The 17077-nt window shown below is 41.6% G+C and overlaps 1 protein-coding gene across 1 annotated transcript; it reads left to right on the plus strand.

Annotated features, from left to right (window-relative positions):
- The first annotated feature begins 2470 nt into the window (after window positions 1-2470).
- Window positions 2471-15078, plus strand: rem1 (RAS (RAD and GEM)-like GTP-binding 1). The gene is made up of 5 exons (XM_041783357.1): window positions 2471-2712; window positions 9508-9911; window positions 13861-13943; window positions 14131-14338; window positions 14437-15078. Exons 2-5 carry the CDS (start codon window positions 9542-9544, stop codon window positions 14712-14714), a joined length of 939 nt encoding a protein of 312 aa, XP_041639291.1. The 5' UTR covers window positions 2471-2712; window positions 9508-9541; the 3' UTR covers window positions 14715-15078.
- The last annotated feature ends 1999 nt before the right edge of the window (window positions 15079-17077 follow it).

Consider the following 17077-nt stretch of genomic DNA (forward strand, 5'->3'; position numbering starts at 1 on the left):
GGAAGTTAATGTCTTATTTTGACCTTTAAAACTCATGTTTTCAACCAATTTCACCACTAAAAACCATGACTTAAACTTTCTTTCTAATAAATTTGCCTTTTAAAAACATTAGTTTGACTTTAAATGCCTTTTGAGCTAATACATTTTTCTTTAAACTTACCACTTTTACTGTTTTAAATCTCAAAATCATTTCTCATCAGTGCTAAGGTTTTTTCCTCCCATAATCCATTGCTGGTGAAAATGTGGTTGGCAGTTTATGGTTAAATGTTGAGCCACTTAGGCTCTCAGGTTGGACCCAAATTCAGATTAAGTTTATTAAGTTTGACACCTCTGCAATAGGCGGACTCAAACAGCTCTTGAAGCCAATCCGCGGTGGCTTCCATGTTAAAATCGCTGTCTCAACCGAAATTTGAATCAACCTAACAACCCAACCATTAACTCAACCTCCTGTCAGCTAGCTAGCATTCTGGTTGACAGAAAGGTAACTTCTGCCTGTCAAGCTATCCAAACACTTTACAGTGAGGTTTTCCTCGATATAATCTAAACAATTGTGGCACAAAAAATTCACCCCCCGTACAGTGAGAGCACATGAAGACATTAGCTAATGAGGCACTTTTTTTTTTTTTTTAACCAGGCTGTAAACCAGTTTATTTATAGAGTAAAAAAACGGCTTTTTAACATGTGTTGTGTACGGGACTTCCAGTGTTCCTGCAGCCAGCCTCAAGTATTCACTCACCTGCCTTGACTGGCATATGACCTTAAGTGACATCCCATTCTTAATCCATAGGGTTTAATATGACGTCGGTCCACCCTCTGCAGCTATAACAGCTTCAACTCTTCTGGGAAGGCTTTCCACAAGGTGTAGGAGTGTGTTTATGGGAATTTTTGACCATTCTTCCAGAAGCTAATTTGTGAGGTCACACACTGATGTTGGACCAGAAGGCCTGACTCTCAGTCTGCGCTCTGATTCATCCCAAAGGTGTTCTATCTGGTTGGGGTCAGGACTCTGTGCAGGCCAGTCAAGTTCATCCACTCTAAACTCTCATCCATGTCTTTATGGATCTTGCTTTGTGCACTGGTGCACAGTCATGTTGGAACAGGAGGGGGCCATCCCCAAACTGTTCCCACAAAGTTGGGAGCATGGAATTGTCCAAAATCTCTTGGTATGCTGAAGCATTCAGAGTTCCTTTCACTGGAACTAAGGGGCCAAGCCCAGCTCCTGAAAAACAATCCTGCAATCCCTCCTCCCCCAAACTTTACACTTGGCAAAATGCAGTCAGACAAATACCGTTCTCCTGGCAACCACCAAACCCAGACTCGCCCATCAGATTGCCAGATGGAGAAGCCCAATTGGTCACTTCAGAGAATCCGTCTCCACTGCTCTAGAGTCCAGTGGCGGCGTGCTTTACACCACTGCATCCGGTGCTTTGCATTGCACTTGGTGATGTATGGCTTGGATGCAGCTGCTCGGCCACGGAAACCCATTCCATGAAACTCTCTACGCACTGTTCTTGAGCTAATCTGAAGGCCACATGAAGTTTGGTGGTCTGTAGCGATTGACTCTGCAGAAAATTGGCGACCTCTGCACACTATGCGCCTCAGCATCCCTGACCCCGCTCTGTCATTTTACATGGCCTATCACTTGGTGGCTGTGTTGCTGTCGTTACAATTGCTTCCACTTGGTTATAATACCACTGACAGTTGACTGTGGAACTTTTAGGAGCGAGGAAATTTCACCACTGGACTTGTTGCACAGGTGGCATCCTATCACAGTACCACGCTGGAATTCACTGAGCTCCAATTCTTTCACAAACGTTTGTAGAAACAGTCTGCATGCCTAGGCACCTGATTTTATACATCTGTGGCCATAGAAGTGATTGGAACCTGACTTCAATTATTTGGATGGGTGAGTGAATACTTTTGGCAGTCTAGTGTACTTTTAGCCAGCTAGTATAATCTTGTTGTCTAACTGGTAAACCGGTTCAATCATAATCTAGCTTGTAAACCAGCATCTTTATGGTTTCTTCACTCGTTTATCTTGGCTTTCTTGTGTTTTTGTCCATGACCTGAACTGGTCAGCTTTAAACACAGTCTGTTGAAAACAATCACATCCTTAGTTAGCTGAAACTGCTAGTTATGTTTTTAATTGTTGGTATCCTGTAAATTCCCCACTGCTTAAAAGAAATGTTCATCATCAGCTAGTGCTTCATCTAGTTTCTATTTCTCTCCTTTTAGCTCTGTAGACTCCTGTAATCTTTGTTAAATTATCATTTTCTTTAAACTGGTGCTGCATAGATGCTTGTTGTTAATGGATTTTGTGTTTTTTTAAAGGAATAGTGACCCAGATGAAGTTTCATGAGGCCAAACTGTGGTTTATGTGTCACACAGGAAGTGACCAGAATGTTTCCTAAACTAAGTCAGCCTCCACAGCGACAGGCCAACGTTAACACAGAGAGACGGAGAGAGACGGAGCCCCTCCAGCTATCTGCTCTGCTGCTGCTCTGACACTCACACTCACACACTGGGAGGGAGATAACTCTGTGATTCCGCTGCTGAATTTTTAACGCTGTTGTGGAACTTTTTTTTTTTTTTTTCCAGGCGGGTTACTGTGGCACCGGGGTACTGTTACAGGGACAGAGACAGGGTTCAGTTCAGTCCTGTTGTTGACCGAGGCCGGACAGAAACAAGAGCAGACAGTTCATGGAGTACACCGTGAGTTATTCTGTTTTTTATCTTTGACATTTTATTTTAGGCTATTTTTTTTTCTTTGAGTTTTTAAGCTGTCTGATTAAAGCTGCAGCCTTATAGTCCATGTTCATCATAATGCCTTTAATTCTTTTATTTACCTCTTTTATTCTATGTTTCTAATACTTTGCCTTTGTTCAGTCACTTTTATTCCTTTCCATTTTTATTTTTTTCTTTTGTTTGAATTTTCTGGACCTCTCTCTGCCTGATTATTGAGGTTTTTATTGATCCTGCCTTCATGTTGTGCTTTATAGTCTCTATTTTAGAAGTCCTGCATTAAAATGTATTAAATTATTTCACCCATAGGAACCTACAGCAGCATTTAGGATAGTTGGATGAGCTCTGAAACAAAATAAAAACACAAATAGAAAGGCAAGGTAGTGTTATTAATCTGCCAAAGACAATAATTTAACCCTCCCTTATCAATCTGGACATTTTCTTTCAACAATAGAGGACATTTTTCATTGATTTGCAATAATTTTCTTTGTGTTGCTGCATGTGACAGGGTTTCATACTGGAATGTTTGTTTCTTCATGCTTTTTGAAATCGAAATTGGAAAGGGACAAAATTCACTGTGAACAAATTCTGCACCCATTTAGGACAAAAAATATTTACTGTTAAAAAAAAACATTTGTTTAAAAGATATATAAGTATTATTTTACAATTTGTAGATCAGTTCTTTAAATCAACTTCAGTCCTGATCAAAACTTTGAAATATTTAAATATTTTGTGGATTTTACACTTAATGCCGGTTTGAAGTCACTGCTGTTGTTTCTTACAAAGAAAACACTAAAAAATTATTAAAAAAAAAAAAGAATAAATGTAGGATGCCTGGGTTTTTCTTTTTTTTTTTTCCAAAAATTGGCAACAAAACTGATGCATGATAAGTTTTTGTGTAGGTCTGTGTTAAATTTACTTTACAAAAACGTCCCATTTACTCTCAGTGTAATCACATTTTATTTCTCTGCCACTGCAAAAAAAAACATGCATTCTATAATGTAAGTGATTCATTTTGAAGAAAAAGAGTAAAATTTATCATATTTTGTGTGTACACCTAGATGCCAGTATTTTCCAATAGTGAGCGTGTATGCATGAAATGCATCTGCAGTGATGCCATTGTTTAGTTTCACTGGACAACAATGTTTTGGTTTGGCACCACATTTATAGGCTGACACATCAGAGACTGTTTCATATCTCTGGTGCGTGGATATATTTCACTTTCATCTGGAGAACCTCCCACAGCAAGCATTTGGGAAAGGCAGGACATTTAATAAAACTCTTGGATGGTGATTGGACAAATGTTCTGTCTGTCACATTCATTCAGAGCAACAACTTCATAAAGAAATGTTGAAAAGTCCTGATAAAACTGGCGCTATACTAAAGTCACATCCGAGCTAACGGCTACACTGCTGACAGCCATTGCTGGCGACTTCTAACTTAACCCTGCGTTCCTTTTGTGTCGTAAGTCATAACTGTGATGATGTCACATCTGTGTCAAAACCTGCTTTTCCCAGTTGTTTGTGTTGTTTTGCCACAACCATGATGAGTCAGAAAAAAGATTGATGCCCCTGTCAAAGCCGTTCATGCATTAGGCCGGCCATACTATACAGGATTTTAAGCCCGATTTGGGCCTCCCCCCGACGATCGTTGGGGGTGTATCCCTCGTCGCAAATGACTGTTTGTCTGAGTAGTCTGCATGTGTGTGGTGTCAACGCGATTGTTTTACTGCTCCAAATTGCGTTGTAGCCTCCAAAATCCCGAATCATAAATATCAAACACGTTTGATATTTATGATTCTAGGTCGTAGTGCTCCTGACGGAGTGTCCACAACAACCAATGAGAGCGAGCAGGGCAGCGTCACGGCCAGATCATACGTACTTTAACAAATCACAACCATGAACACCATGATTTCATCCTGAGTCTTTCCCTTGTATTATGATTGTTGCTTCACCTGTAACACATGCCAGGACAGCCTGTTGTGGAGAGACAGCAAGACAGTATCAATAGTATTTTGTTTTTTTCTCTGAAGTCACGTGGTCAGGAGAGGTTGTAGGCAGGTCGGCAGGTGTGTAGTCTCCAGTGATCTGACAGTCTGGCTGAGTCGTCTAGTGTGTGTGTTCAGAGGATTAAAGATGAAAAATCTTTGGAAATTGTCCTGAAGTCTGTGGTCTCCCACGGTTTTAAAATCGTTTCAGATTAAAAAATCGTCTAGTGTGTGGCCGGCCTTAGCCAGTCATTGTTTTAAGGAACATTGATGAGCCTTTAAACCAATTCACTGTGCAGTCCTTCATGCATTACAGGACTGTTGCTACACACTTTACACAACTACAGGGTAGTGCTGTGTCTATAATCTCTAAAAACAGCTAAAGCTTCTGAGAACAGGTCACTCTCTTTTACCACACCTGATGCTCTGTGCCGCCATGTAGTGTTGTCAAGGCGTGGTGTGAAAGAATGAGTTTACGATTTGTAAATACAACCTCAGGAGACGTTCCATTTGCCACAGTGGGAAAAACAAGTCGGAATACGAGTTACGACTAAGGAAGGCAGTATTAACCCCACATGTAGCTACCACCACGTTCTCCTCAAACAACACTGATTGGACAGACCTGTCTCTTGGTCTGACTCAGACGGTGCAGATTTGATTTTGCGCCTGATGACAGACAAGGATTCTGGTGAATCAATCTGCTTTGGTTTTCGGTTTTACTCAGTGGTTGTTTTGCATTTGAAGCCATTTTGTTAAAGGCACTCAAAGTCATTGGCTAACATTTTGAAGAGGGTTAAAAAGAAGCAGCATATTTGGAGCGACAAATCTTACATGGTATTTTGGATTTTACCCCCTCGCATTTGCATTTAGTTTTTGTTTTGCCTTTGCTTTTTACTGTATTGATGCTTCTGTTCCTACCTTTATTGTGTCTGATGTAATCATCTCTTTGAAGGACCTACATTACTGTGATAATTATCGCCAGTCCAATTACTGCGAGTGCTTAAAAAGCTTTCATTTACAAATAAATGCATTGGCATGTGTATTATTTGACAATTTTAGTAAGATATCATAATAGAATTCACATTTTGTTCTGTTTACTACTTTAAAAATTGTTTGCAGATGTTTCAAATACAAAGTGGAACATGGGACTTGAAAACAAGTTTGTAACCTTTCTTTTTTAATGTTTTTCCAGTCGATAACACTTCCATAAAAGCCATGGAAACACCTTTATTGATCATGTGACTATGACAATCTGTAAAAGGAGATTATAAACAGACGTATTGATGCAGATAGATGGTAATTTAGCCTTCTAGCTGTTATTGCTGACCCTGAATAGTGACAGAAACTGTTCAGACTAGTCTGCACCATCACTAACAGCCATCCTTGGCACCTTTAAATCCTTGAATAATTGATTGTAGGAGGTTTATTGTGTGCCTGAGCTCTCTTATGCATGCAGAGTCTTCATGAGTCCATTCATCCTCAGACTTTTGTTCTGGAACAATCAAACCAACCAGAACCTTTGAGGTCTTTAAAATATTCTAACATAAATGATTCTGGTATGAACCTGTTTATATTAATAGATCTATAATGAGTGATTTAGAAAGGAGAGTAATGGTTTAAGGTTTGTTAGAGTCAAGTTAGAGTAACTAAAGCATGGTCATTGTTCAGATAATATAAGAGGATGCTATCTTTCACAGGAAATGTGCTCTCAATGTAAATAATGGAAAAAGAATTCCAGGGGCTCATTTATCATCAGTCTGTCCCATATCCAGACTTTTTCCATGACACATGGGATAAAACCTTTTAGCGGATTGATAGAGGTTAAATTTGAAGCTTTGACTCACTTCCTCTCTCTTGTTGTCCTAATTAAAAAAAGGTTTTAAAATAACTCCACATTCCCATAGAAAACTTTGACATAGTTGATGCCACAGCTTGGTGTTATCTCCAGCTGAATCTCATTTACAATAGTTCCCTGGCTAAGACTGTCAGTAAAGACCGGCAGCAGCAAATGTAAGAGAGTTACAGCCATGAAAACAATAGAAACACAGATCAACCAACTGCTGAGTCACAGAGCTGAGCACTGGTCAAAATATCTACAGCCTGATGCATCTTCCAACACCTTTAATCTGCTTCAAAACAATCTAAGGAGACCAGTGCCTCAGACATAAATGTCCCTGCAGTAGATTCAAGGCTGCAGGAGCAAACCCCTTTAGCCCAGACTTTGGGCACAGAGCGAAGACTGTAGCTTCCCAGAACTTTTCACATCTATTAAATTACACAAGTAAGATGGATGCAGATTTAGTATAGCCTCATAAATAAGGATATACCAATGATTTAGCCTGCGAGTGATCAACTCAATCATACAGAGTACAATGATGAGTTAAAGACTTAAGATTGGTTATAAAATGCCAGTATTTAATTGAAATAACTGAACTTGTAAACATCTGCTTCTGACATTGGTTCAGGTGGCCAGTATTTGTCAAAGAGCCACTATTGGCTGATCGATGTTAAACTGATGTGTCTGTGCATCCCTGAAAGTTTATAATTAAATGGATTTCACAGGAGATAATGCAGTACATCTGCTTGTAGTCTGTTTTTAAAACTTTGTAAAGTCAAATACCTCTAAAATGAGACAAACTATACCAAGGACTAAAGGCACACTCACACAACCATGCTTGTCCCCTCTCTGGCCTTCTAGTTGCAGCCCTGCTGGCCGACACTCGCATTGCACTAAACCTTGTAATAAGGCACATGCAGTTTACAAGCTGCACATCTACATTGCAGTGGAGGAACAAACAGATAAAGCTACGATTTTTTAACCCATTTAGCCAATGTGAAGTTGTTTTGTCAGACAGAGCCCTCTAACACTCCTCCATTGTTTGAAATGACCGGCAAGAGGAGTGGTTAAATGGATCATACATGGAGAAGGGTGTATCTGCAGATCCAGGACCCTGTTTGTGCACATGGGCATTCTTTTAATAGAGATTGCTAGCTAATGCTATTGCTACTACTCAACGACAGTGACAGCGATGCACGACTATCAGAGCACAGCCCTTAATGAATGAAGTACTCACGCTTATGCCCTTCAGAATGAGGTGTTTGATATAAAAATACAGTTAGTAGAATGAAAATGTTGCAAAAAAAAACATGGGTTCCTAAATCTTCGGCCCTGAAACTGCTGCCTGCGAGCCTGCAGATACATACCAATGCATGCCTGTGCACCCATGCTTGCATGAGCAATTATACTCTGGAAAAGCCCACAACTTCCATTCAAGGGCCAAGGATGTGTATTGTGCCTGAGCACAGTACGGAGCACTAAACATACTGGACTTCGGGGACCCAAACATGCTTCAGCCAGCCAGATCTAATGAAGTGCAACCTAATTCCATCCTGTTTGTACCCTTGGTACTTCAGAAAGTTTGTAAAAAACTGTAATAAAATAGTCTTTCATTCTCTTATCGTTTTGTTTATGGAAGGTACTTTACTAGACGAAAAATTGATGAAGGCCTCAGGCACTATTTGTAGCTTTTTGGACACCAGCTCAGTAACAAAAAAACAAAGAGAAAACTCATGTTAATCGCTAGCTGGGCCCTTTACCACTGTTAACTCAGCTCCAATCCACATTTCCCTAGAAAGACGACAGGTTTAAAATGAAATACCATCTGTAGGGTAATACTAGTTTGACACTAAACAGACATGAATGCATAGCTTATATGAGGTAGTCTTATGATGAAGAACAGCCCATACGGTACAGACACAGACCACATCAGAATGTAAACAATGATGATCTGCATTTACTGTATGTAAGATCTGTCTGATATTCCTCTTCAGACATACTACTCTGTTTACTCAAATACCTGCAGAGTCAGATAGAAAAGTCTAAGAACTAGGAGAATGCAGTGGTAAACATAAAGAGCCATAACCTACATTATTCCTGTAGATGTGAGAATCCCTTTGGAGATCAGTACAATCTAGGATTAAATTTCTGCACTGAATGATTACAATCAATATGGGTACAGAAGGATTTTTTGCCATCGGGTATGTAAGCCACTTTGTTTGCTATCTAACGGCCTCTGTCAATGAGGACAAAGAAGAGAAAGAGAAATTGGCAGGGAAAGGCGGGAGTGTCAGGTTTGGGCTTTTAGCTAAAAGAGGGAGGTTCAACCTGCAGATTATAGGAGGCCATAAAGAGAAAACACAAGGCTGAAGCTAGGCTAAGATAAGTCATGAAGCTCATGAGACACTAGCAAGACTGCTTAAAAAGTAGAGATGGATGGATGGATGGATGGATGGATCGATAGACGGACAGATGGATGGATGGATTGTTGTGTTATCGGCATTAATGGATGATGGTTGGTTTGTTCGTTTGTTTGGTATTTTGTTCTTTCATTGGATGCATGGATGGATGGACCCATGGATGGATAGCTGGATGGATGGATGGATGGACCCATGGATGGATGGACGGATGGATATTTAATTGGATATTTGGTGTGGTTTTTTATGAATGAATGGATGAGTTAACCTGAGCTGCAGAAAATTCAAGCATCATTTTTTTGTCCTATGGCACAACCTGCCAAACTGGCTAAACATTTCTATTCTGTATCTCCTGTCATCACTCCTGATACTGGTGTTATGGTGTTCCGAGTACTGACTCACCATCATCTTCACACAAAGACTGTTACTATGGAGGTCTTTTCTTCTAACCATATGGTCTTCTAGATACCTGTCATAAACCCAACTTCATTCTTAAACCTAAATCGTCTTGCCTCACCTTTCAGTTTCATCATGTCGTGATGCAGTTACCATAGCAACATGACCCTCAACACCCAGAGAGAGAAGCAGCCCCTAAGGCGGCGAGGCAGCACCCCAATCCCCCCAACCAACTTCTACCGACAACCGTCCTGGGCTCGAGACCCTCAGCTCTCCGGAAGCACCAAGAAGTCCGACTCCCATCAGCCCTGTCCCCAGCGGAGTCACCCTCCTCTGGGACAGTCTGCATCCTACCACCCTGGAGACAAGTCCCTCCACTACCTCGCCGAGTGGAGTTCAGACTCAGAAGACGACTCGCAGAGCGACTCGGACTGTGTTTACAGAGTCGTGCTGCTGGGAGACCATGGAGTCGGAAAGACGAGCCTCGCAGGGATCTTTGCCGGAGTTACAGAGAAAGATGAACAACCTGGAGGTGAGAAACTGTTATTTACTGTTAATCTTCTGTTGTCAATCTTATTAAAACAAGGTTTTACTCTTCTGGTTTACATTTCTCCTGCAGCTGCCCTAAAAAAATCAACCCAGTAAACATTTCCTGAAGTCACTGGTTTTCACAGGCAGTCATGGAAATGTGCAGGAAACTTTGAAAAGCTCCAATCTACAATGTTTGTGCTGAACTGAACACCGTTTAAATGAAGTGGTCTATGGGTGTCTACCAGCAGCGAGGTGATTAGCTTGAAGGTAGCTTAGCTTAGCAGCAGTTTTAGTAGAACGGGACCACATTTCTGTATCAGACTCCTCCAATCATCTTCTGTTTTTTTTGTTTTGATTTGTTTTTGTTGGAAAGCCCTGCCCTTCCCACACACTTTATACGGCAGCTTTCCCCATGGGTGTAGCATGGGGGGGGGGGCACTGATCACCCCACAATGAGGAGGGGCCCTTGAGAATCCCTGGCTTTCCCAGCCTTAGCTTGAATTTTATTCACAAACTATGACAGCAGGAGCCTGTGAAGCTAGGAGAGGAGCATGGGTACAACATCATTTTGTCTTGTCGCTCTGATTGGCCCATCATGAATGTGACAGACAGAATATTCCTCCAATCATCTTCTGTTTTTTTTGTTTTGATTTGTTTTTGTTGGAAAGCCCTGCCCTTCCCACACACTTTATACACACTCTATTCTTAGTCTTATTTTCTTCCGTCTCTTTGATTTGTCACATTTCTATCACAGTTTGTCATGATGTAATCTGTGGAAAGTCCCAAGGCTAGACCAGCTGAGTTTTAGGAGATGATAACAACACAGGACAGTCCTTTGTCTTACAGAGAAACATTCATTTAATCAGTAATAATACAGGGATGTCTAAAAATGTTGACTCAGGTGCCAGTTTGCATCAGTTAGTCAAACAGGCGCCCAGAGACAGAGTGGCTGTAGTATTGATACCCGGTCTCTGCACTGTTTGGTGTATGTCTTCAATCCCTCTCTCTCTCTTGTTTCCCCTCTCTCTTTAGCTTTCCTCTAAAAATGATCTTAAAAATGTCACAGTTCAGCACCAGAAATGCACTGATGTAAAAGCCTTTAACCATTGCTGTTGCTAGTGATGCAACACCAATCATATGCCTTCATATGCATCTATGCCATGACGTTGGCGATTGGACACAGCAAAGACTGTGCGAAGAAAATGAAATGACACTAGTGATAAAATAATCCTCCGTGTGCGCTGAATAGGCCTGGATCAGTTATAAGTCATTGTTACTGCAGCTCAGACTGGGGCTTTTCTGCAGGAGCCTTTATTATTTTTAAACTCTCTTAAAGTCCTGAGAAACCTTCAGTCAGCTTGTTTTTCTTCACTGTTTTGTAGTCTTCCTCTTCCTCAGCAGATCAGCGCTCAGTTTCTGTCTCTGACTTTGCTGTGACACTACAACCCTGACTGACTCCACACCATCGACCAGCTCCTGGGTCACGTGTTGATTGGCCTGAGGCCATGATTGACAGCCTGTATTGATCGCTGACAGTCTGACATGGGGTGAGGGGGCAGAGACTTTCTAATGTCAGCGTCCGGGCTGAATGAGCTCCACATTTGGCCTCAATCCCTGCTTTAGAGGTTCTGACCTCGTTGTTTCTGTACAGTCAAAGGTGGAGATTTTTCAGAGCTCTTTTTAGGATCATAACTGAACGAACTGCTGGGAATGGATGTTGTTCTTGTTATTTGTTTAAGCTGTAGGCTACTCTTGTTTGTTTTGTTTATTGATACTGACTCGAGGATCTGCAATAGTGCCAGGAAATGTATTAATGTTAAAACTCTTATGTCTTCCTCCTCTGTTTCCAAAAATACCCGTCTATGTGTGGATGAGTCCTCGGTGCTGTGTCTTTATTTTCAGGTTTAGGCCTTCCTACAAGCTTCATTGTTTGTTTTTTGACCTGGCTTCTCTGTCTCTGATTTAAGTGGCTCCCTACCATTGGATGTAGTTGATACAGAGGTGTGGCCACATCATAGATATTTGTTTATAAGCCCTGATAAAGACTTCAGTGGTCACAACATACTGCCTTTTTAAATGATTTAGCCATTGTGATAAAAACCTTTTCCTCATTATATATTTCCCTGCTTATTTTTAGATTGTTCATGCTTGGTCTGCCTGTGCTTGTCCCCTTTTAAGTATGCATAATTTTCATCTGATTCAGAGAAATGTTTTGTCTGTTGTGACAGAAACTGCGACTGTGACAATGCATTCCTGTCCTGTAAAATAGCTAATGTAAAAATCAGACAGTGTCTACATAAGGAACTAATTGAAATACTATTTTTGTATAAGCCCACATCAGAACTAAAATTTGTGAAAAATCCACTAAATATCACTGGTGATGGTTACAGCTGTCTGGTCTGAGCCGTTGCAGCTTGATGCAGGCTGTCTGATGGTGATGCCTGTGATCCACTTCAGCAAGTTGCAGATAGCTGGTTGCAGGAAATTGCAAGCAGTTTTAATAGGCTAAAAATTTTAATAATGATAGCACTCTATGAAGATGTTTCACTCTTGATTTACTGAATCTGTTTTAACTTTTTCTTTTATCATTTGGTTCATGTCCCTACACCAGACTGCAGGAAAATTTCAGGTTTGACCCTAAGTTGCCTTAACTCAATTGTTCAGAGTTCCTTCAAAAAAGGCCCAGTCTATTCTGGCTGATCACAGCCATCCTTTATTTTCTGAGTTTAAGCAGAATCAGCCTGTCAGCAGGCAGGACAAAAAGGCAAAAAAACCTTTTGTACCGACTGCCATTGTTTTTTACATGGATAGTTGTGTGCCTGTTATTTCTTACTATCTATGTTCATCGTCATTTTGCAAACTGTCTCTATGTATTGTGTGGTTTATGCTGTTTTTATGATTGGTCTGGATGTATATTTGACTGCTGGCTGAAAAACAAATTGCCCTTCACAGGGATAATAAAGTGAACTTTGAACCTTAAATGCCAACAAAGTAGAATATTCATATGCATGCTGTGACTTTAAAAATGCTTATTTTTTCAAACTTTTCACACAGAAACTTAGGCCCATAAACACTCCTTTGCACATAAAAATGATGTGTGGTGCTATTTGAGCTAACAGCTCAGATATTAAAGACTTTGGTGGCTGAATCCGTCCATAGATTAATTATTCTAAGCAGATAGCTTAAGACTGAGCAAGCAAATCACTTTCATGTCCCGTGAATCGTGCTGCCACCCTACGGTGGTGGTGAATCACTCTTGTGCATCCTCATACAGTTTAAAGTTACATCTGAACATGACAGCGGTTACACTGAAAAGTAATCGTGCGGTACTGTCCTACGTGCTTTCAAAACATTGCAGAGCAGCCCTTCAAAAAATGATTCGAGCCGCTGCTCGTCTCATCATAAATCTTTGGTCTGAGTTTGGCTTAACAGTTGCAACAGCGGTGATAGAGTGGTCCTCCTGTGTGATGAGTTTAGGATTAAAGGGGTCCTGGTAACTGTTTCTCTTGGCCAGGAGGATTTGAGCTGTGACTTGATGGTAAAAGCTGGAAGGATTTGTGTAGTGATGTGTGAGAACTTCTGTATGCAATTGGATTTCCTTTTAATGACTTTAACAGTTAACTGGCCAGTCTTCCCTCTTTATATTTTAAAGATTTATTTTTGGGCATTTTATGCTTTTATTCAGAGAGGAGGACAGTGGATAGAGTTGGAAACAGGGATGAGCGAGTGGGGGAAAGAGCTGTGGCCTGGACCTGAACCCGGGCTGCTTGCATATGGGGCATGACCTAACCGCTACGCCATCTGCACCCAAGTCCTATCTCTTTAATGCTTTACTTGGTGATGATACTGCAAACATTATTCATGCTAAACATTGGCCAAATGGTTTGTAAATGTACATTGGCATGTACAGTAAGCTACATGAGTTCATGTGTGTTTATCTTGTGTCACAGTGGAAACATACGAGCGTACGCTGACAGTGGACGGAGAGAAAACCACGCTCATCGTCATGGACACGTGGGAGAACGACAAACTGGTACAGTCTTTGTTCCTGAAGTTCAGCTACATTGTTGGTATAATTAAGTATTAAGGAGCATGTAAGAAGAGCCTTAATATTAGCCTTGGAAGAAATGTTTAGTATTTCAAAGTTAGCTCCTAAAATCTCGTTTTGAATATTAAATTAAGTTTCTTTCTCTCCTGGTATGTTCATGTCTCTACTTCAGGAGGGGGAGGACGGCTCCTCTCAGGATGACTGTCTCAAAGTAGGGAGCGCCTACGTCATTGTTTACTCCGTCACTGACCGATCAAGCTTCGAGTCAGCCGCCGAGCTCCGTATCACACTACGGCGAGCACGCCAGGCTGAAAATCTTCCCATCATCCTTGTGGGCAACAAGAGCGACCTGGTCCGGTCCAGAGAGGTCGCTATTGAAGGTAGAAATCCATGCCCACTTACAATGACAAACAAACATGCAAAGATTATGGATGATACGGAACAATACATGTTTTCGTCCTGATTGTTTTTTTCCCAGAGGGCCGAGCGTGTGCAGTGGTGTTTGACTGTAAATTCATCGAGACGTCGGCGTCTCTGCAGCACAACGTCTCAGAGCTGTTCGAGGGCGTGGTGCGACAGATCCGCCTCCGCCGGGACAGCAGCGAGGCCATCCAGCGCAGACGCTCCATATACAAACGTAAAGAGAGCATTACCCAGAAGGCTCGGCGCTTCCTGGATCGACTCGTGGCACGAAATAACCAACGCATGGCGGCCAAAGCCCGCTCAAAAAGCTGCCATGACCTGGCTGTCCTCTGAGGACTCAGAAAGCGTCAGAATGGACATCACGTGACAAGACCTTCTGGTCCTGATGTCTTGGACTAAAGTGTCTGGAGTTTTTCTTACCCTCAGTGTGTAGACAGATGAACTTTATAGCAACGAAAGGCTGTGGCGAACAATTAGTGTGTACAACTCTTTTCCTTTTTGCCATTTGGTCTACAAACCTCTGAGACTGTCTCCCCGAATGAAACGATATTAAAAACAGACTAAAATAGTCATTAATGTACAGCAAGGAGTGTGATGAATTTTCAGTGTGCGTGTGAGAACCCCTGACTGTTCAGGTGTTCATTTACCTTTGTCTGAGTTTTCTACTGTTTTCAGTTCAACCATGTGCAAAATAAAGTCTTACAGGAGCAAAGTTCTAGAAGTTATCTTGTATTTATGTCCAACAGTGGCATTCATCTTATCCCATAATATAACAATAACTTTCTTTGTGTGGCACTTGATAAAAAAAGAGTTATAAAGTGTAATCCTCGCAGAGACTGCTGATGTTCTTGTAGAGGCTCTTAACTGCTGAGTGACGAGGCTGAAGCGTTTGGAATATACATCTCCTGGGCCAAAACTAAGATCCAGACATTTGGGACAACTTTTCTTTGGTGCATTTTGGGTATTATTGGCAAGATGGGAAAGGTCAGCTCCCAGAACCTGGTGTGCTTTCCTGGGCCTGATCCAGCTCCCTGCATACTAGGTGCTCAGGACCCGATGAGCTGGTCCAGACTCCAGTGGTGGCCACTTGTGCCATTAAGGGGTCAGCTGAGTGGATACCTGTAGGTGGTATGTGCAGAACTGGAGGATAGCCACAGGAGGCTGGAGCAGTACAGGACCAAGATTGATGCAGTGAAGTGTCGCACCATCAAATGCTCCCATACCTGACCTGAAACAGAAAAACAAAGAAACAGACCCCAAAGAAAAAACAAAAGAACAAGACAGCAAATGCAAACAAACAACTAAAACACCCCACAGTTCATTCAGGACAGCCTAGTCAAGAAAAACATATAGTTAACTAGAAAAGCACTCAGAGGGCACAGACCTCTGCCATTAGCCCTATCTCCCAACAGTGAAGAATCCTTCAAAAATTTCCTGGATCTGGCCCCATGTGTCCCCCACCAGGGAATTCACTGATTACTCCCTCCCCAGTGGGGTGGAAACACAGTGAGGCAAAGCATTGGCTTCACTAAGGGTGGACTGTCATGGTGGAAGCATTGCCTGCCGGTGCCAACAGATGCACTGACAGTCTCACCCATGGTCTCACTGGATGACTGGAAGTCATGGCAGAGGGTGAATATTCCTCTATTCCTCCCAGCATTGTGAGTATTCTCTCTACAATTTGCTGTCTTTCTCTCTGTAACGCTCTGACTCGTCTCCTCGACCGGGTGTGCGTCTTTTAAAGTCTATAAACTCCAAAACTTTGAACAGAAACACACCCAAAATTCTGCTGGAATTGAAGTTACTCATGTCCGACATCTCCTGGTGTAAAGTTGTAACAGTGCAGACCTCCACCATTAGTCCTATCTCCCAATAGTAAAGAATCCTTCAAAAAATTCCTGAATCCAGACGGTGATCCAGATCACTCCCAAAATCTAATCAGTTCTTCCTTATGCCATTTTTGACATTTCCTGAAAATTTCAAAAAAATCTGTCCATAACTTTTTGAGTTATGTTGCTAACAAACGAACAAACTAACTAACAAACTAACAAACCCACCCCATCACATAACCTCCTTGGTAGAGGTAATAATATTTTTTTTATTTTATTAACAGCTGTTAATATGCATTTATTGCTGTCATTTGTACTTAGCGATGGTTGTTGTAGGATCCCCTGCCTTTCCAAAACCCCAGAGCAGAGCAGGCATAGATGACAACAGAATGACACTGGTTAAGTCAGATGTAGCATAATGGAGGAGCTGGGGGGGGGGTTGTAAAAGCAGCTTGTGGAGGAGCAGAGACTAGGCAGGTCAGAGCAGCTTAAATATGGAGGTGTAAGTGTATATAGCCAATAGGAAGCTCAGCATGAATCAGCTGGAAGTCAGCTGATTAGAACTTCCATGAGTCCAGCTGATCTCAACAAAATGGCAATGCCAGGCACCGTGGCCTGCCTGAACTAATGCTATATGCTCGATTAGAAAAACTAAAATCAAACCTGACCAAACATTTTTCAACAGCAACAACACTGAACACTGAGAATGCCCATAAAAAAATAATCACAGACACTTAAGAGTTTTTGGTTGGCCTGAGGAGATTCAGATCAGAACCTGGCTCCAAATGTGTCCCTCTCAGATGCAAGTGGAGACTGAGATACCTCTTCCATTTTTATATATACAATCAGTGTGCCTGATAAAGATGA

This window comes from Cheilinus undulatus, linkage group 3, assembly GCF_018320785.1.
Source record: "Cheilinus undulatus linkage group 3, ASM1832078v1, whole genome shotgun sequence".
In the NCBI taxonomy this organism is placed as follows: domain Eukaryota; kingdom Metazoa; phylum Chordata; class Actinopteri; order Labriformes; family Labridae; genus Cheilinus; species Cheilinus undulatus.